The following is a 21,124-nucleotide window of genomic DNA, read 5'->3' on the forward strand; positions in this document are numbered from 1 at the left end:
AGCAGTGCTTACACACAGTCAAGGCCTTTTCTGCTCCTCACCCCACCCCACCAGCGAGGAGGCTGGGGGTGCACAAGGAGTTGGGAGGGGACAGGGCTGGGACAGCTGACCCCAACTGACCAATGGGATATCCCACAGGATATCCCATACCATATGACGTCATGCTCAGCATATAAAGCTGGGAGAAGAAGAAGGAAGGGGGGGACGTTCGGAGTGATGGCGTTTGTCTTCCCAAGTAACCGCTACGCGTGATGGAGCCCTGCTTTCCTGGAGATGGCTGAACATCTGCCTGCCCATGGGAAGCAGTGAATTAATTCCTTGGTTTGCTTTGCTTGCATGTGCGGTTTTTTCTTTCCCTATTAAACTGACTTTACCTCAACCCACGAGTTTTTTACCCTTCTGATTCTCTCCCCCATCCCACCGGGGGGGAGTGAGTGAGCGGCTGGGTGGGGCTTAGTTGCCAGCTGGGGTTAAACCACAACAATACCCTTGACCGAAACACAGTACCTGCACAAAAATACTGTTATGCTCCCAACTCTACTAAGAATGCAAGACAAAAATGTTAGTGTCAGGTAACATTTTCAAAGGAAGTGAAATCCGCTCTCTGCTTTACAGGATGATCAACCACATATTGTTACAGCTCTAGGTCTCCTTCAAAATACTTTAACAGAGAACTCAAAATACTCTTGGTAGTTTCTCTGTAATCGAAGGCCAAGCAAACTCTGCAAAATTATTTTTTCCCTCCTGAGTCTCGAATCACAACTTCGTTTCTGTTATTTATACTTGACTTATGAGAAACCCAATTTTACACTTAAAGCATCAACTTCACATACTGTTTAAAATATAACTTATTTGACAATCACTGGAATGCCATCTCTATTCCAAAGCACTCATGGATTGTCACAGCTGAGCCTGGGGTTTTTTTTTTTGCCTAGAGGCAGTGCTTGTAGTGGAAAAAGCAAGTCCTTTGCATCATACATCTGAAATGCTTCATTCAACTTCTGCACTTGTATTTCTTCCAGCTTTCTCTGAGAGAATAAAGAAGAAATCTTCAAAATTGATGACAACAAAAACATGTTCCTCTAGTGGAAAATTACCAAGAAGTTTGCAGGAAGATAAACTGTTCAAAACCATTCCAATTTGAACAGCAATTAACAGCATTTCCTCTATTACCATACTATCACAAAGTGTTAAGTGCAAAGTTATTTGTGTATAATGCAAGTAGTTCAATCATTAATATAATTTACTTAATAAACATGGCAAGTAAAATTTGTAGTGGAATGTGTAGTATTCTTAACTTAAATAGTAATTGTAACAGAAGTAATCTGAAACATAGAAAAACATTAATATTAAAAGGTTATATTCTTCCATATAGAACATAGCTAAACTTACTAAATTCTTTATTAAATAAAGCAGTAAGTTAGGTAAGATCCTAGAATAAATCAGAATTTCTCATGGTAAAGTTAAGATGCAAGTTGTCAGGATTCGTCAATAACAACTATGAATTTTGGAGAGGTGGCACAAAGACACACTTTAATCAGTATTTCTCACCTGCGGCTGCTCAGGCTGCACTTTGAAATACTTTTCTTCTAGTGGCAGTAATGGGGACTGGCACTCTCAGTAGGACATCAAACTATGCCTTCAGCGTATGGCAGGGCAGGCAATTCTGTATAGTGGGAGATGCTTTTTACTCTAATAGCATATCTTACCAACAGAGATTCATTATGTGAGCTTTCCCCTTTTAAAGAAAGAGAAGGACGTACATTGGACTTCAAATGAGAATTCTCAGCTGCTAAAGAAAAAGTTACTAGTAATATTTTAGTTAAATCAAGATTCAGATAACTTGACACCATAAAATACTTTTTGTTGGTTGGTTGGGGTTTTTTTGTTTTGTTTTGGGTTTTTTTGGGGTTTGAGTTTTTTGGGGTTTTTTTTTTTGGTTTTGTTTCTGTTTTTTTTTTTTTTTTTTTTTTTTAAACAGAAGCATTCAACTAAAAGGAGAAAAAGCTTTATTTATGTGCCTGGTTTCCACATAAAAAGACTATTAGAATTCATTTTAGAAGGAAAATAGGTGCTTTTTCTAATCAATGCTAATTGAATCCGTTACGCTGAATAATGAAGAAAACTTTTGTATGATGACAAGGTAAACATCTCAGAAGAAAAATTACTTCAGAAAGACTAAGGATAAAAATATAGCCTTCTAAAAAAAGCAATGATGAAGTTTAATATTCTTTACCTAAAAGTTGAAGCTCAGTTCAAAAATTTGGACTTGCACAAATAATTTTGATTACCACTCACAGTGGTAACCAGTCACGTTTACCTTGGAGGTTACTGAAACTGCCTGTGAAAGTATAAATTGTGCCATTGTTGGCATAAGCTGAATCATTGTGGAGTAACTTAAGGGATTATGTTTTAAGCAAACATGGAGAATTTTGCATGTACCTACACACAAAACAGCGATGTGCTACGCTGAGACACCCAAGACAGCCCTGCGATGACAGCTCTGTATCCTTACTTGTTACCCAAGTCATCTTAGGAAGAACCGCAGTGGTCGACTGTGCCACATTCTCGCCGTAGCCTAGATAACAGAGGACAGGTAATTGCGTTTGTTCAAATGGCCTGCGTCACTTGTTATAAAGTAACTTACCCTGACATCATCTGTTTCTGGAGTTCAGTGCGTCCGAAGTCAAACTCATCGAGCAGCATATCAGCAGTCCTACATATCTTTGCAAACATCTATAAACATATTAAACCCCATGAACTACCCATACAGATTATTCTTAGATACCGCTTCTCCCGTAACAAATGCAAGCAATGTTCCTGTTGTATGTGGTCATTATAAGCCTACACTTCTTGACAGGAAAAAAAGAAAAAAAAAAAAAAGACAGTTTTCGATGGTAGGTGGAAAAAGAAACCAAATCTCTTAGAAACCATGAAGCCCATCTTCATTACCGCAGGATCAACTCTTTTTCCCACCGAGTATCGGTTCTGACAGTCTGTGTAAAGGCAGCCATTTCTCAGGTAGGCACGTTATAAGCTATTCGGAGCTCTAAGTTATTTGAAAGTGTCAAAATGGAAAAATAACTAAGTTAGTGGAGATCAGAGCAAGACTGCAATATGATGCTCCCCAAAAAGGTGTCCAAAAGGACAGCAGTATATTTTACACTAGACTGATGGACAGTGCTGGCAAAAATACCTTTCTCAAAGGAGAGAAGCAAAGGCAGCCGTTGTGAACATACACAAGAAAAAAAAACAAATACAAGCCACACAGACACATTCTGTATAAGTAACAACTTTATTGTAACTTGATGTGCTGAAACGCAAAAATATTTTCAGCAACAAGGTACAAAAAGTATTTCACCATTAACATCAGCTGATAAAAAAAGGCTGGATGGTTTGATACAACTGTTTACATATCTGAATTCTCTTAATCATTTCCACCCCAAAACAGGTCTAAGTCATTTCACTGGTTTAATTTCTAAAATAGGACTCACTGATCTTAAGCCTTCAAAAAACAGGTTACAAATACGGTGAAGTTCCTTGCCAAACACTTGAAATAGTGAATTCCCTTTACAAACGTAGTCCATTTACTGTAAGCAGAAGCCAAGTTATCAGACTAAGTCAGTGTCTTGCTAGCTAAGGAGCTAAGCTCTGCACTAAATATACTATCAACACCAGACGAAGAGGACAGTTAACATTCCATTTGTCAATTACAAAAAAATAAATCAGTTAAGCTTAGGAATTTTAACCGACTGTTAAATTCAACAAAATTCAACAATATTTCAGGTAGCAATACCTCACAATTGCAATTCACTGTCTTTTATGAAACACAGTTTCAAATACTGCACATCGCTTTATTCTCCCAAGGGAGAAACCTTTCCATGAGGATTTAAAAGGAACATAATCTCCGTGTAGGTCTTCTACTGACCTTCTGTGCAAAGGTGAATTTTATACTAAATACTCAATGTTTAGAAAAACATCAGAACAAGAGAAACTTGTAAAAGTAACTTTGTGTCCATGATTATCACATTTTGACATACATTTATCTTGTAACAGCAAATATTTTCACATTTTCACAAAAATATACCATTACTCAACTTGTATCTGTAAAACATTCCACTTTTTTGTGTTCTTTCTACCTCAGTGAAACTGAATTTAGGAAGCAAGAATCAACATGCAACAGAGCTCAAATGGGTAATTTGTAACTTTTCTGTCTCAATTGTGTATCAAACAGCATTCTCCTTCACCTTTAAAAATACCTTTTAAAAAGATCTTGTATCCTGTTAAATCTTCCCTTCATTACAACAGTTTCCTAGAAAAGGCACAATGTGTTCATACTTCTGCATGCAGTAAATGGACTAGGAAATAAGGATTATTTATTGAAGCATCTTCCACCCAAAGCATCTCCTTAGGAGAGGTTCAAATGGAAAAAAAAAAAATATATATAATACATAACAGCATTTTAACAGCAAATTGAGTCCTTATTTTTAGAAAGTCATTCTTGACAAAAAACACCGCACAGTCATACACACACGCGCACGCACACACAGGACACATGCAGGGTTCTCCCCAGAAAAGTATGGAAGCGATGGTTCACATATGTCTGAGGGAGTAGTGTTGGCAAGCCAAAACATGGCACCTTCATACATTATGTTCCTAATCTGTATATAAAACTAAGAAAAAACCCCTAAGATTTCAGCCTGAAAAAACTGTCCATTGTATTAGATAGTTTTATATCTGCTGCACTTAGAACTGACAACTGAGGTTTTGAAGGGCAAGCTCTTGAGATGTGGGGAATAAAAACAAGCTACTGAATCCGAAGAAGGTTGTAATTACCAGCTATCCTGTTCCAGTGAGAACACTGCATGTAGTTAATTGAATAGAAGAGGTGAATAATTAGTGCACTCACTTAAGAATACAGCAACTGGTTTACCTTTTTCTTAAGAGCTGACAGAATTTGAAAACATACATAATAAATAAAGTCAAATCTGAATAGATCAATTATCACGGGGTTTTTTTTTCCTGTTAGTGTAATGTATGGTATACACTGCCTGACTTGAAAAGTGGACACTCTACGATGTAGATAGTATTACAGCACAGTGTCTGACATTTTTTGGTACAAAGTGTATTAAGCTTCTAAAAAAAAAAAGTCTTCATAAAAGTCCTTAAGCTTTCCATTAGATCACTGTATGTTGTTACTTTAGAACAAGCTGAACCGGACAATCATTATAGCATTAAATATTCAAGTCACTTTGTATGTTAGAGCTGCAAGTTTTACCAGTGATGAATATGAGGATATATAGTCTAACGCATTACGCAGTGCAGCAAAAACATCAGTATTTTGGAGGGAACAATTACCTTTATGTCTTATTGTGAAGAATGCTTATGAGACCTCATTTGAGATAAATATTTAAAAATTGATAAAAGGATAAATCTCTAAATATATAATTTGATGCCTTACGTACTATTAAAGTTTCTGATTTTACACTTTATCCATCATAAAGATTTAATTAGAAGGTAAGAAGAAAATGTATGTTTAGAGGTTATTTTATTCTTCAAAATTGGACTGGGCATTTTTTCCAATTTACCTTTGCTAATGGTTTACTAGATGCCAAAGTATAAAACTATATACTCTTTCCTCTAAAAATTTTGTTCAGAGCAATTCAGATGAATCTTAATGAAATGAGGATGGAGATAGATTTTAAGATAGTAAACAACCTGAAATTCTTCCTCTCTCCTCCCTGCATAACTTTTTTTCAATAGGCAAACTAGAACCCTTATGCAAAGATGTTTATAAATTACGTGAGATCTCCTCCCATTCCCCACTTCTAAACCCAAGTCTTCCCAAAAAAGAAATATAGCATATTATCACTATTACAGTAAACTCAATGCAATAACTCAGGAAACATTTAGAGTGTGCACTACTGCAGACTTTTCCTCCCAATTGTAAACAAAGCTATCAAACACTGAGGATGTTGATATTAAAGCTAAGGTTCATATAAGAAAGAACTGGCCCATGACAAGCAGTTTACAAATGTTTCATCCTTTTCACATTATGCAGAATTTCAATACCATCCACAATGCTAGTACAATAACTGAAATGCAAGACTGAGCAAGTCTCTGCTTGCAAATACCATCTGACATTTCAGGGAAATATTCCTCTCGATGTGTACATAACCTCCTTAGGTGTTAATGGAAGCTGTGCACGTATGTCAAGATGGGAAAAATCCCTTCAAAATTTTACCATTCACATGCCTTTTTCAAATAAGCGAAAATATTCTGTTACTTAAATATGAAAGCTTGCAATAGCCACCTTCAATTGAGTCTTAAAAAGACATGTCTTTCTTTTCTAACAAAACTAAATCCCATGTGGCTGTGGGCATCTTAAAATGTATCTAAAAAGTTAAGCCACAATTACCTGTACCTCATTAATTCATCAAAAGCAAAATATATATGTACCACACAACATACAAAAGTTACACATTAAAAGTGCATATTCAGAATCCATTTGGCCCATTTCTTCAATTTACATTTGGTCATTCTATGCATCCTTTACTTTTCCATGTAACCATACATGTGGGATATATTTTTTCCATATACAATACTATTCTGTTTTCACATTGAACTTTTTACCTCTCGTTCAGTTCTGCATTAAATGTAAACTAATGATGGACCGTAAAGAAACACAAGCAAGAGGTTTATTCTGTGTTTCTTTTTACCATTTGGACAGCTTTGACACACACACAGTAAGCATTACAAACTGTAATGAAAATACATTTTTGGGCCAAACCATTGCATATTTGCCCCCACAATGAAAAATAAATTATGTTCAAAGCAGTATATTGCCATAAATAGCCTGTAGGCATTTGCTGAAGGTAAACAGGCTCTCCCTATATTTAGCACTTGTTTAGGGTACATTATGTGCCTCTGGTTCAAGCGCTTTTAATGAGAGGCTAGTTAAAACCTTCCAGTTAGCACAGGACCAAACTATAATCATTTTTTTCTTCTGAAAATAATGGAAGATCCCTTTCAAAAATTAATCTTCAGTTATCAACTTTACTGCATTATGGAGCTAGTGCAATCCTGCAGAGCCTAGTCAAAAAGACAAGGCACATTAAAAAATAATAATAAAAAATCAAGATACATTAGACTATATGGACTAGAGAGTCATTGAAGATAATTTAAGGCCTTTCAGTGAATTAGAGTAATCAGTCTAATTTAAAGCTGAGGATTAAACCATAAATTATCCATCTGAAAAGCAAACAATAGGCTTTTTCAGCTTCTGTTCTGTGGACAAGGATAACAAAAATTCTTGTTATGGTTTGTGAAAACACCTCTGGACATGGAGGAGTAGAGTCAATTCAATTTCTCTAAAGTTCATGGAAGATTTCATGACTGTTTTAGCCGTTTGCGTGGAATGCCAAACTGTGGACACTGTGCAGATGCTAGTGCGCGAAAGGCCTCTGCTACTAAGTGAGGGTGGGAGTGGATCATGGACTTCCAGCCTGCTGTTTCCATTATGTCTGTTGCTTGGCTGAAAACAGAAGTATTAAGAATAGTCACACAATTTTACAAACCAAATGCACAAATGCACAGTGGAGAAGAGCAGGCAAGGCAGAACTACTGCAGGAGAGCAGTTGAGCATTATGAGACAAATTTTATGAATGCCAGTAACGATGCCATTGGAAAGCAGCAGCAAGTTGTAATTCAGGTATATTAATATCATCACATGTAGGTTCTACTCAGTACCAGCAAGACTCAGCTAGAGAACTGTGTCCAATACTGGGCACCATGTAAGATAACCACCTTGAAATTGCTCAGAAAAACAATAAAAATGATGAGAGGAAAACTAGAAGAAAATGAGGTCTAGTGTAGAGAAGAAATGCAAGGGAAGACATGATAATCTCATTACATAGAAGGGCATGCTCAATTTAGGGAGAGAGAAGGATGACAAGACGAATCAGCTGAAACTGCAACAAAAATTATGTCGTTCATATACTAGAAAAAGCCATGAAGATAGATTAGCTGGCTGACTACAGAACCCTTTACTGGGAGCTCACAGCTTGAGTACCAGTGGAGCATACTTGTGAATATTCACTCTTTCTTCAGAACAAGATCATGGACTACATTCAGAATGGCTTTCAATGGCCACTGTCGATTTTTAACTAATACAGAAGCAACAACAGATTTCAGCAAGTATCACATTGAATCCAGGAGATTAAAACCAACGTATTTACTCAATGTATATATTTACTTTTTTGTGAAATAATATAAAACAAAAGCATAAAATTCACTCTGCACATGAAGAATATTACACTGGTTGGGATGCATGCCGCATTGACACAGGATAAATTTGTAATTTGGAACCAACAACTTAGGCATCAATCCCAAGTTTCCTTTGCCCTGCATTTTCAAAAGCCTTTCATAAGCACCCTCATACTGTTTCAGAAACACTGTCAAGCATAAAGTTAGCAGCTGACCTCTACACTATAGGATCTCTCAAAAACCTTTTGCAGATTTCTAATGCAAGCCTTTAATCTTCTGCTCCGAGTCAGTAAAGGTAGGTGCCTTGAGAAACAATACCAAAGTTCAGACTCCCTGGTGCCCAGAGTCAGTAAATTAAGCCAGGCCCTCTCACATTATTTCCCTGATTTATTGTAGATGCTTTAGCTGAAGCAAAGATGACCAGCATCTTTACCGGCAGTTATCCAAGACAGAAGTCAGCTCAGTAAGTTCCAAATCACTTGAGAAGGAACACATCAACTAGTTTACGTTGTTATGTATTCTGACTTTATTAGTTTTTCTACAGGTATTTTACTATTTCCCTTCTACCATCCCCTTCCATTTCCACATCAGGCTCAATCATTAGGCTGTGAAGACTTTTTTTTTTTAAAAAAGGAGAAACACTAATTTTAAAGTAACTGGTACAACACAGCTTTTAACTTCTCTGGAGATTCTGACAGTAAGAAATAAGTGCTCTGCTGTCCTTTTACTGTTTCAGCCTACCACTGGCTATTCTGAAGCTGGCTGTCTTCTATTCCAAGTATATGCTGCAATCAGTCCTACAGCCTGAGCCACATCTTCTCAACCTACTTCCAGTGTAGGCATGAGCACATACAGAGTCAGCCAGATCAGAGGGACCTGACTGACTAGTTGTGTGGCCTCAAGAGTACTAGTGCTGGCACGTGGGAAGGTGCACAAACATGTCGCCGAAGGCAAAAAGAGCAACTGCCCTCCTTTCTTTGGAAATACTGCAGGGTCAGGCAACACTGCAGGCTCAGATTGACCTAAGCAAGTCTTGAAACCACACTGGGGTTGCTACTCCTCCAGGCACAAAGCTGGTTAGTCAAGAGAATGGTTTCCTTTCTCTTGTGGTGGCTGCTGCCACCATCTCACAGCACTGATATGTCCCTAGGAGAGGAATGAAAACCAGCTATTGTTACGATCTCACACTGGAGGGCAGTTAACTCTCCCTATCATTGACAGGGGAAGTCACATCATAACTGGGGTAGCATTTGCTGAATCCTACTTTACTTACAGTCAGTGACTGGCCTCAGTAGTGTGGAAATGAAGCAACAGTTCTTAAGATCTGCAGTCTATTTAGCAGTGTTTGTACAGAACATCGTGAGGCAGGGAAACTTACTTGCTATTCCAGTTTTTCCCATCTTTACACCCAAGTTGTCTAAGAACACTGCACCTGTAAGAAAGAACTGTGTTACTATTGAAAAGGTACACAAAGCATAAATATAAATATATTTAGGGTCTCATAAATATTACTTGCCTGTTAATAAAGTCTATTGCTTGTGCTTTTAACTGTTCAGCGCTGTGCAAATCTGCGAGGATAAGAATGTCAGCAACATTTTCTACCGAGAGGTTACTACAGAGTGCTTCCTCACACATGACCTTCAGCCGTTCCAGTGCATACTGATAAAAGAAAAAACTACACTAATCATTCTTCAAACTCATTCTTTCTATCGTTATCTCTACAGTTTTTAAGACAGTTCCAGTCATGAAAATGCTTGGTGCCTCCCAAGCCTAAGATCAAACCGCTTCCAAACAGGTAATTCAAAATTCAGTATGTTGCATTGAAGAGTCCTCAAATGGCAAGACATGCATTAGGTTTGACACAAACTGATCAAATGCTTTACTGGAAGAACTTTTATTAAAATAAAAATAACTCATTCAGAAGTTTTCAGTTTCCTTCAAGTTTGGTAAGGGAGGAAGAGCAAGGAACAGACACGGGCTCTTTATCAAAGTCATCATTAGACAGGTTTACACCTCAAAGCAAGGGGCAAGAAATTATACAATGGAAAATTTCATGAAACTGTCCAAGGGAAAATACATCAGCCTCTTTGAAACTAGCTTGTTCCAAGTTTACCCCCACCCCCATCTCTGAATGTCTTAATTTCTTCCATACCTTTGACACAGCCTACCAGAAAACTGATGTAAAATAATTACATTCCCATATTATATATTGCATGAATAAACTGTGCTTCTTTTTTGAAGGATGTCATAGTCTGAACAGGTTTCATTCAGCTGTATACATTTCTACTGAGATCTTACCCATCCCATTTAGTTTAGCACCCTTCAGATACAGTTTTCAAGTCTCAAAAGAATTTTAGATGTATAAGTGGCATATATTCAAGTTGCCACTCATACATTCATATTAGCAACTGTTCTATACAATGAAAAAATGCCACTGAAGAAAAGTCAAATTATTGGGCTAACTTCTAGGCTTCTAGACCTATGCATTTTTACTTCCATTTTATTACTATACTACCCCTCAGGATACCTCTATTTATAGTAAATAAATATCAATTATAACAAATCTGTACCTACCAGGTAATACAGCAGTGTAATGCCTTTGATAATATGCAGAACACTCATTTTTAGATTATTTCACATTCAGAAGGAACAGCAGAAAGTTTCTAGCAGTTTTTAACTGTTACAAAAAGCTATAGGGACCGCCTAGCTCACCATTTTTATTTTCTGCTATTGCAGGCAATCTTACAGCTGTACCTTATAATATTCTCTACATTTATCAATTATGCCCTAAATAAAAGCCAGCATTCATAAAATAACACCATTTCACCTTCCCGCTTGGGTGCGCTGAAACTTGACAAAACACAATCAGTTTTGGAAGATGAGATGCTGGCAAGGAGAGGTGAAAAGAGTAAGAGTGGTAAGTCACCAAAGCCAGGGCAGTGCCAGGTCAAGAGATCTTAAAAAACAGAACACATTAAAGTTGCCAGAAAAAAAGTTATAATTGTTTCTTGAAATTAACTACTGGGATGACTTTTATTATCTTAAATGACTTGTATTAGGATTGATTACAAGAACAGGCAGTTTTCACCACTAATGCTTTTTACGGATATGATTGCACAACCAATTCAGAAATTGCTAAGGTAGTTTAAGGAATTGCCATACTCTCAGCTGAGAGTGAAAAAGTTTCAGATTACACACACTAAAGTGAGTATTTTCTGGATTCTAAACTACTTATGGCTCCTCAGGGAAAGACAACTGTGTGTCCTTTGAGGATAGCTAACTAAAATTTCAACTCAAGCTGTAAAGCAGTGAAAAAAACCAAGGTATTGGGTCAAGTTTTTAAAAAGTTAGTAAACTCTAAATTATGATATGAAAGGGAATAATCTCACCTCAATTGCTGAGCTGTTATAAATCCCCTCATCTCAGAAATCATAGTGGAAAAAGTATTTCACAGAGCAACAATTTAAAGAGAATTTAAAGAACTTAAAGATCCCAATACAGAAGAGATGAATGATTAGAACTATTATGTTTGTAGGGAAAAAAAAGATGGAAGTTCTGAAGTAGCAGTACTTTAGGGAGTACAGTTAATTCAAACACTTGTATAAATCCTCTTCAAGAATACAAAACTCTAGGATACATTTTATTCAAGACTGATTTTCCAAATCATATTAATGGACCCCAATTTCTAAAAAAATTTGGAGAGTAAATATAATTAATATCTGAAACACTTCTAGTCAAGAAAGATTTATCAGCCTTCTACTGCTAAAAAAGTCTATTCTTTCCCATCTTTCTTCATTTCTGATGAGATCTGTTTCTCATATCTAAAAAAAAAATCGAAATATGTATCAATCTGGAAAAAAAAGATTTTTTTTTTTTTAGAAGAACATTCCACAAGCAAACATCAGGTTTGAGAACTTAGAAGACAATTACTTACTTTGTCTGCAGCTGCCAACAAATTGTCAGCCATTTTTTCAAGGTTTGGTGCTTTTCCTGTGTAAATGAATCTCATCATTTCTTTAAAAACTTCAGGGTCTACATCGTTTATTTCTACACGATTCTGGTAAAGAAGAAGAATCAATAAAAGCCTCTGGAATTTAGCTACAACTTTAAAGTGAACATATCAAATATCATCTGCATGCATGCTACAAGTTTTCATTTGCCATCCATCATACAAAATCCTTACAGATTTAAGTTAATATTCAACAATATTAAGCGGAAAGTAATCAAAATCAGTAGCTCTTAAAGTCAGTTAGAAATCAGTTGGAAAAGCTTAGGCAATAAAAAATAATTGCAACTTTTTTCTACAAATGTCTAACTGGACTCTATTGCACAGGCTGTACATAAAAATCAAGGCACAGTTTCAGGAATATTTAAAAGTGCTGCTGAGTTTCCAACCCTACAATGATGTGCTTGGAATATCAGAAGTCAGAACAAAATGACCCATTTTTGGCTCGACTAAAATTGAGTCAACACAGCCTACGTTTTGTTTTCAGAATCCAAAAAGCAAACAAAGCAAATCTAACTGACATCACATAGCTAAAGGCCTTCCTAATAAATCTGTGGTATTGCGTGCTTCACCCCATCCTCTAATAGTATCCCCTATAAGCAACTAACAAAGTAGGAAATTACGTCAAAGATGTAGAAGCAAGCACCGGACTTTTGAATGGGGTACAAAAACCCCAGGCTATGAGCACAGGAGATGTACATGTTCTGGTTTCCTACCTACTGAACCACATACAGTATTTAGAAGTAGGGCTGCACTGGAGATTTATTGCTAAAATGAAGGCGAAGGCCCCCATCATGGCACGTTACTGAAGCTGGGACATGCCTGGGTTTCTTTCAGACCAGAAATCCCAACAAAATGCTTCCGATATTCTAATTCTACCTGTGAAAGTTTCCAGATTGAAGAAGTGCAGGGAAGAAAAACACCATGTTTATGAAACTCAACTGTACTACAGCACCATATTCATCTGATCTATTCGTTCTCACAAGTGGCACCATTGCAGCCTCCAAGACTAAGTGATGATCGTCTATTACAACCCTTCAGTGAGCTGATCAGTTCCTTGCCTTTTCATGGATACTGCCCACAACCAACCCATTTTAGATATTCTTCTTCATGAAGGACACGAACAGCTCGTCACTGTGGGAGATATCAAGTGCATGAGAGCAGAAGCAGCTCTCTGTGCTGATTAAGTAACTATCCATCCAAAACACTTATACAGGTCAAGTGCCTGCAGCGACTGTGAATGAAAAGGGAGTGCTCCACTGCCTCAGGGCTTAATTTGAGTCATAATTCACCTGTTGTTTCTTTGTGTCCTAGCTACCATACAAAATGTTTTAATACACTATAGCAAAACCTTAGTGAAGCCAATCGGCTTATGTGAAGGTATAAACTAAAGCAAAATGGGGCAGAGATTACTAGGTCAATTACATCAGTAGCTAATGTTAAAAAAAAAAAACTGATGGAGGGCAGATACAAGTGCTTGAAAGGACAAATCCTCCAGAACCTCTCCACAGTCAGCCCTATCTGCTCATTCTATACAAAGAAACTCCTGCAGAATTCACCGGGAAAGCGTTCAGGAGCAGTACCTTCTCCACTCATGCAGCATCATGCAGTACTCATCTTCCTCAACTTGCAATACTTCAAGTTTTCTGTAACTTTCCCTTTTTCACAAGGTACAAATATTTACACGTAAAGTTTTCAGTAAGGCTTACCTTTTTGCTTTCCTCCATTTCATGTTCAAACATTGCATTAAAAACTGGAGATCGTGCTGTGGCAAGAAAAGTAAATATTAAATATAATCAAATTTTAAACTTTTAGCAATTTTAATTACAAAATAATAGCAATACAAAAGTAGAAAGTACCTGCAAGGACAGATTTATGAGCTTTGAATTCTTGTCCTCCTACATAAAAACTGCAATCTGTAAATCTTGTTGTTTCCCAGAGATTCCCTAAATCTTCTGCTAGTCGACATTCAGGTACCTTCAAAGTGTTTGTATTAGACTGTCCTGATATATTTACTGAGTCTTGGACCACGCTTACCTAACAGAAAATCACAGCAAGACAACTCCTTCATAACTGAAAGCCAATAATAATTAAATTACAGTTCCTATTGCTAGAATTTCAGCAATTCCAAAGCAAAGCAAAAAACAGTGGTGTTTCTGGCATTAGGCCAGAACCGTAAACCAATGCTTTACAGTTTACTTTTAAGTAACATAAAACAAATAGGGCTTTACTTAGAGACTCTATATTGTGTATTTATCCAACCAAAACAAAAAAAAAGAGCACAATACCACATGCCATCTAACAAATGCCAAAGTAAATAAGTCAAGGACAGATACGGTCCTTGGGATACCAGTGGGATCAAAAAAAGTTAATGCTATTTCAGAAATAAATTAACAATTCAACACTCTTCAGACATTTAAGTAAAATATATACAATATAAAATCCTAAACAGATCATCAGCTTCACAAGGTCACAGAAAAGTTTCATAGGAATAATCCACAGAAATTTTGAATAGTATGATATTCCGAATTTTAATTACAGTAAGTTCATACTTAAACCTGCAATGTGATAATGCAAACCAAGTGCAAGTAACATAGCTCCTTCATTATTTCATTTTACTGTATCCAGCTTAGGCAGGAATCACAAGCAATTTTCTTCCAAACAAGATTAAAAGCCATTATTTTAGAAATACAAGTCAATGAAATATAAGATGCAGTAGGTAAGTAACTTCCAATAATGAAATGCATGCTCGCAGGATGCAATTTTTGTACAGAACTAGTTAAGAAAACTGTGAAATATGTGCATCTGCAGTGAACATATTGCCATTATTCCCCATGTTTAAGTCTTTCATATAAGAAGTAAGGACAGTAGCATTCTTACTTGCTTTTTTCCAGATATCTTTATATACTAAGTCCTTTTAATCAGTATGTTGGGAAAACAGAAGAGCTCAGCAGGTTTTACATCTGTGTTTGAAAGCACACGCCTCAATAAACCCTTCGTAAAGAAGAAGAGAGCCATACTACAAGATCTTGATCACTGCACCTCCCAAATACAGAAAATTAGGATTATATATTAAGAGAAAATACTGATACTGTTAAGATCAGTGCTTTGTTTGATTTCCAGAGGCACAGCATCTGGAATAAATCTGACATAAAGCAAAAATAGCACAGCTAAGCTTCACAGAAAGTAGGAGCACTGCAAACCGAACTCCAGACTAGAAGAGGAGGATGATCCAATTAAGACAGCAGCTTGGGGATTTGAATCATTGCCTAATTCCCTGTTTCAGCCCATACCCCCTCGTGATTATAAGAAATTCCTTCATATTCTTCCACCTTTTAAAAGGAAAAGAAAAAGCACTGCAAAATTCCACTTTCACAGTAAGACTATACATTTATAACACTGAAAGATCTATAGAGCTATTGTGTATTCTATTTCACAGTTTTCATACAGACAGAGTGATTTCAGAAGATATTTATACATGCAAACGGAGCTTTAGCTTAGCAAAGCTAGTGTTCTGTTGCCAAAGGAGAGTTCTGCTTCTCCAGAGATTTGACTCAAAGTTCATGATCCAAGTTGTCTGCACAGCATCCTCTTGCTATAGACAGTGCCTAGGAAGGCCATCTACACGTTCTTTATGCATACTTAAACCGTTCTCTGATGTTCCAAGCTTCTGCTATTTTAGAATGGTTTTTAATATATATTGATAGTTGTGCAACACAGTTTGCGACGACCCGTCCTTTTAAGATATATCCTGAGCAAAATTTTAATTCAAGTCTCCTACATCTGAATGGCCTGGCATGTATTGTCTATAGGTTGTAACAACTTCTAAAGATCCTAAACACAAACACTTACAGGGGTCTGATATTTCATATCTCATTTGTCCAGGTGGTATGCTTAACGTCAAGTGCATTCTTTTTTTAAATTTAAATCAAGCTGAAATCCAATTAAGTCAATCCCACATAACTATTGAAAACTCATGTTAGGTAAAAGTGACTGTTTTATGACTATCTCAACACCTGATACCAAGTGCTTACCTCAGGCACCTTAGAGTTGTGTTTATAAAAACCACTCGCAAGAGTGAAGACATTGCTTCACTAAACTGCAGGATGATGAGGAGATGCTATAACTAATATCGAACAACCTATTTTAAAGAGTAGTAGCAATCCAGCTGGGATTTCCAGGTACTCCACAAGCTCCGACCTACTTTACTTCTTAAGAAGCTATCCAACGTGCAGCTTTTGCATGGCATGCATACTTTAGGGGCACAGCTCCTATTTGCATTGCATACTCTCATGTGTAAGGGTATATAAACTAGGACTTGAACAAGTTCTCTGTGTGATGACAGTTAACATGGATAGTGTATATCATTTTCTTGGCTTTGAATCTGTGGTGGTCTAATAGTAAAGATGAGGTAAGTGATACTCTAGACTACTCTCTCAACCTAAGCTAGGCAAGAGATCTGTGAAAGCACTCACTAGGAAAAACACCTCTGCAGAAAATTTACTATTCTATTAGCAAATGAAAATACTTGCAAGGCTTCAGTAATTTCAGATTATATAGAAAGTGAGAACCGAGTGAAACAGTATAAAAAATAAAATTATGAGGTTGTATTTAATCAATAGGTCATTTGTCGGTGGCAACACCAGACTTTGCAAAGTATTTAACTTAACAACCTTTCAGTTCCCAATCCAAGGACATATCCAACTGATCTTAAGAATATTCAGCAACATAGAAGGAGTATCTTTGCTGCCAAGGAAGACCAAATAATCCTTCTGCAACCCAACAGGGAGAAAAGAAAAGCCAACCTGCACAGTTGGTACTCAGTGACCTTTACTAAACACCTGCTATGTCTGGTAAGGTTTATCAAACCAAGTGCAATATAGTTTTAAGAAGTGGTAAGTCAGTCTTCCAACTAGGATACAAATATGAAGGCAAATACAGAAATTAGAACTTACAGTTAAGTTTTAAAAGAACAAAAACTTTAAACTTGTCTGTAGAAACAGGTCCTTCAAACAACACCTGTTATTTCTAATGACAGCTGAAGAGCTAGAAGAACACATCTGAATAAACAAATTTTAAAAATATTTGGATTTCCAATTTTTTGCTTTAGCCTGAAACAAGCCAGAAGTTATTTTAACATGCTCGCTGTGCACAACTGAGTGTTGTACCTCCTTCAGCATTTATTAATCAGGGTAGGTCAAACACTTCACAAAAGCCACTCATATTAAAACATCGAGAAGTTTTGTAGGGAACAGTTATATTTAAAGATGAGCATCAAAATCAAAATAACAGTATTTATCTCTGGAAAATTCAGTATTTGCTCAACTTTTTTTTTTTTTAAAGAAATTTTATCTCTAAAATTAGATAGTGACCTATTTCCAAAACCAAACACTATTTTTAAGAGCTGTTAATTTAAATCAAAGTATTCATTACCAGGAAAACTTAAAATGAGAAAATACTCAAAAGTATCTTTACAGAACCATAAAACACTTGTTACATTTGCTTTTATCACCCAAATAATTGCATTCATAACAAATTTATCATGCAGCTAATTTAACTTGTCTAAGTGAAAATAAGATGCGCTATATTTGCAATATCTAATCTCAGGGGCCACATTTCAATTATTCTTCCTACACAGCATAATGATGTATAATTAAATTGTAATCTTGCCAAGACAATTTTACACATTTCCTGTAAAAATACACAGATCAAAGCAAACTTATTAGCAGTTAGAGCATCTATCATCCTCCTAAGCCACTAATCACTTTATGGCAGCAAAGATAACTGGCCAATGTATATTTAACATACACTGTCCTTATATTGCAACTTTCTCTAGTTTCCATTTTTAACATGGAGTAAGCATTTTACTACATTTTAATATGACAATTTAGGTTACCAACATAACTGATGTTATAAAAGTGACCCATAATACACCATGAAGTTAAATTTATACCACAGCCCTCAATATTAATTCTCAGTATTAAGCAGTACTTCTACAGGATACTTACATGTTGTTTTCTGAACAAGCGCAACAATTACTACAAAAATAAAGTGTTTAATTTACTTGAAAGACCTGACCATTGGTTAAAGCCATCAATTATGGTATTACAGAATACAGATTCTGACAATTAGTTGATTTTTTTTTTATAATGCGAACCAGCATGCAGACATTTCCTTTTGCTTATCCAATGAAAAACAATCCTATAATTCCAAACACAACTTCTTAAAATAAAAGTGACCTCAGTAAAATACTACTGCTATAGACAGCACATATCAGTTACCTTTTGCACAAATAATTCTACAGTCGATTCTAATGTAATCCAGGCAGATTCATGGAGAAGACCAACAGTTTACAAGTGATAATTCAGACTCATTCTACACTTCAGTGTACTTGTATTAAAAAACAAAATACAATGCAGACAAAGCAAGTAAATGTGTATCTTACCATATTTATAGTTTACAGAAGACAACTTTTATAGCATATTACTGTTTAAATCAACATAAACCTCTATTTATTAGAGCAGAAAATATTTTATTTAAAAGCTTGCCACTTAAACTATACCCACCTCACAAAATAATGTAAGCTTGTCATCGGGTAGAAGACCATTAGCTTCATCTAGTAAAAAATCTCTTCGGATAAATTTCTTAAAACCCCAGTCCTTGCCTTGCACAAATCGATACGCTCTTTGGCTTTCTGATAAAAAGTTATGTACAAATAAAGCAAGTTAATTAAATAATAACAAATAATAACACATAAAAATTCTATATTAAGGCTAAGTGTTAATCCAAAAATGAATCAATTTAACACATTTGGATCATAGGTGTCACATTTTTAGGAAACCCACAACTGATTAAAACTTTTTTTAATGTTGTAATAGTGTTATTTTATAAAACACTTGATAGCATTTAGTAGAGCACAATTTGCAATTCAAACCATATCATCTCCTTAGATGTTATCTTAGGCACCATCCAGCAAGAGAGGAGTTTTTCAGTTAATGTTTAAGAATGCCAATGTGTCAAAACAGAAACTGTTCACAGGGAAGTACCATTACAATGAATTTGTCATCACAAATGCATTCTGACAACACTTCTGCAGTTGTCATAATCTGTTTTGACTTCTTCCTGAAATGAAAAATCTTGTTTCACAGGTTGAAATTATTTTGAAATATAGTAAAAGCATTAAAAAAGCAAAACAAAAATACAAGCTTTCAAGTAACAAACTATTTCTTTGGTCATAAAAAGATACTATTTATATTTACCTTTTAGCCATAGCTATGAGAGTTATTTTTTTTAATCCATCAGGTTTGTTAATTATATATATAGATAGCATTCTTCTACAACATCCAAAATAAAGACATCAGGAAAGTGACTTCTCTACACTACAGTTAACCTGGTAGCTTTTACTGTTATCAGCAAGAATCAGTGTTAATCCTCTGAAATTAAGTTATCAGTAGCAATTTAAGTACACAAAACTATAAAGCATCATAAAAGTGTAAATGTATTTTTTTTCTTTCCAATAAAGTTAAAATGTTAGTTCGTTACCTATTTTATACACAGCTTCATCACTTGAAGCAGCAGTCTATGCATGAATTATCAATTTACAAAGGACATCTACAGTCAGGCATCATTTTACTGTATAAATAAAAACAGAACATCTCCAGAAGCAGATGGTAAATGGCTGGAAAGTCCAAGAAATAAGATTTCTGTTGGTAATTTTCCAAAAATAAAAGATGTTTATAATTCCTGTAGTGTCAAATACAGGATAGCTACTATTGCAGAAACTGAAGACACATCTACTCATAGGATTTTTGGGTTTTAGCACCTTGTGATTTTTAGCATTTAAAGTACCACTTGGCACATAATCTTCAGATTCTCAAAATCCTTCCATCCTACGTTGCGTGTCCCTCATTTAGCACAGCATTACGAAGAAAGCTCTCATACATATTCTGGGAAATCAGCATAACTGTGTTCCTCTCTGAAATGCTCGAAAACTCATGTACACAGCATGGGGAAGAAAGAGAATGAATTAGAGATCTGTGCGCAGTCTTGGCCTCACAGAGACGTGGTGGGATAGCTCACGCGACTGGCGTGCTGCAGTGGACAGGCAGAGGCTCTTTAGGGAGGCCAGGCAAGGGAACTGCCCTTTACGTGAGAACCGCAGGAAGGCGTGGAGCTCTGCCTTGCGATGGATGATGCGCCAGCTGAGAGTTTATGGGTCGGGATTAGAGAGCAGGCCAATGTGAGCAGTGTTGTGCTCAGTGTCTGCTACGAACCTACTGATCAGGAAGAAACAGGTGACTGGTGATTGGTGTCCTGGTGGGCAACAAATGAACAAGGCAAAGAAGAACCAGCAGCATCTAATTAAAGACGAGAACGGGTTGCCCAAATAAGTTTGGAGTCTCCATCCTTGCAGATATTCAAAGCACAACAGGTCCCAAGCAAACTCCTCTAGTTGACCCTGCTTTCAGCAGGGGGTTTGGACTAGACAACCTGCAGAGGTCCCTTGCACCCTCAACAATTCTGTGATTCCATGTTTATCTCAAAATATTTTTTGATGCAAACACTGCAGTTTCATTTAGTTACATACACCGATCCACTACTGGACTGGAAGACTGTCTCAAGCCAAAAGCCATGATCCACCAAACGTATAAAAGCGTAGCTTTGTTCATATGAGCTCCAGAACCAGGAGGCATGCAGGGATTGAAGCAACCAACTCCATCAGTGGAAGAGGATAAATAGAGCGAAATACATACATTTACTTTCCTTCCAAAAAGTCCAACCATTTAATTTTTAGATTTGAACTCAGTTTTGTGGATTTACTTTAAAGAATACAAGGGAGCCTAGCTACATAAG

The 21,124-nt window shown here is 36.3% G+C and overlaps 1 protein-coding gene across 6 annotated transcripts in view; it reads right to left on the reverse strand.

Moving 5' to 3' along the window:
• Nucleotides 1-417: 417 nt before the first annotated feature.
• SPOPL (speckle type BTB/POZ protein like) overlaps nucleotides 418-21,124 on the reverse strand; it is a 39,192-nt gene continuing 18,485 nt past the window's right edge. Inside the window, exons 5-12 of one of the 6 annotated variants that reach the window (XR_012674046.1) lie at nucleotides 18,838-18,965; nucleotides 14,131-14,308; nucleotides 13,981-14,036; nucleotides 12,200-12,322; nucleotides 9,782-9,924; nucleotides 9,644-9,697; nucleotides 1,552-2,578; nucleotides 418-1,028 (exon numbers count right to left, since the gene is read on the reverse strand). Coding sequence is in view for 3 of the 6 variants with exons in the window: in XM_075152718.1 (XP_075008819.1) it covers nucleotides 7,390-7,534; nucleotides 9,644-9,697; nucleotides 9,782-9,924; nucleotides 12,200-12,322; nucleotides 13,981-14,036; nucleotides 14,131-14,308; nucleotides 18,838-18,965 (827 nt within the window). In the remaining 3 variants the exon portion in view is untranslated. Of the gene's footprint in view, nucleotides 1,029-1,400; nucleotides 2,579-3,276; nucleotides 7,535-9,643; nucleotides 9,698-9,781; nucleotides 9,925-12,199; nucleotides 12,323-13,980; nucleotides 14,037-14,130; nucleotides 14,309-18,837; nucleotides 18,966-21,124 lie in introns of those variants that run through there. The other 5 variants (XR_012674048.1, XR_012674047.1, XM_075152720.1 and 2 more) reach the window with 5 other exon arrangements.

The sequence above is a fragment of the Calonectris borealis genome, chromosome 6, assembly GCF_964195595.1.
Source record: "Calonectris borealis chromosome 6, bCalBor7.hap1.2, whole genome shotgun sequence".
NCBI classification, from domain to species: domain Eukaryota; kingdom Metazoa; phylum Chordata; class Aves; order Procellariiformes; family Procellariidae; genus Calonectris; species Calonectris borealis.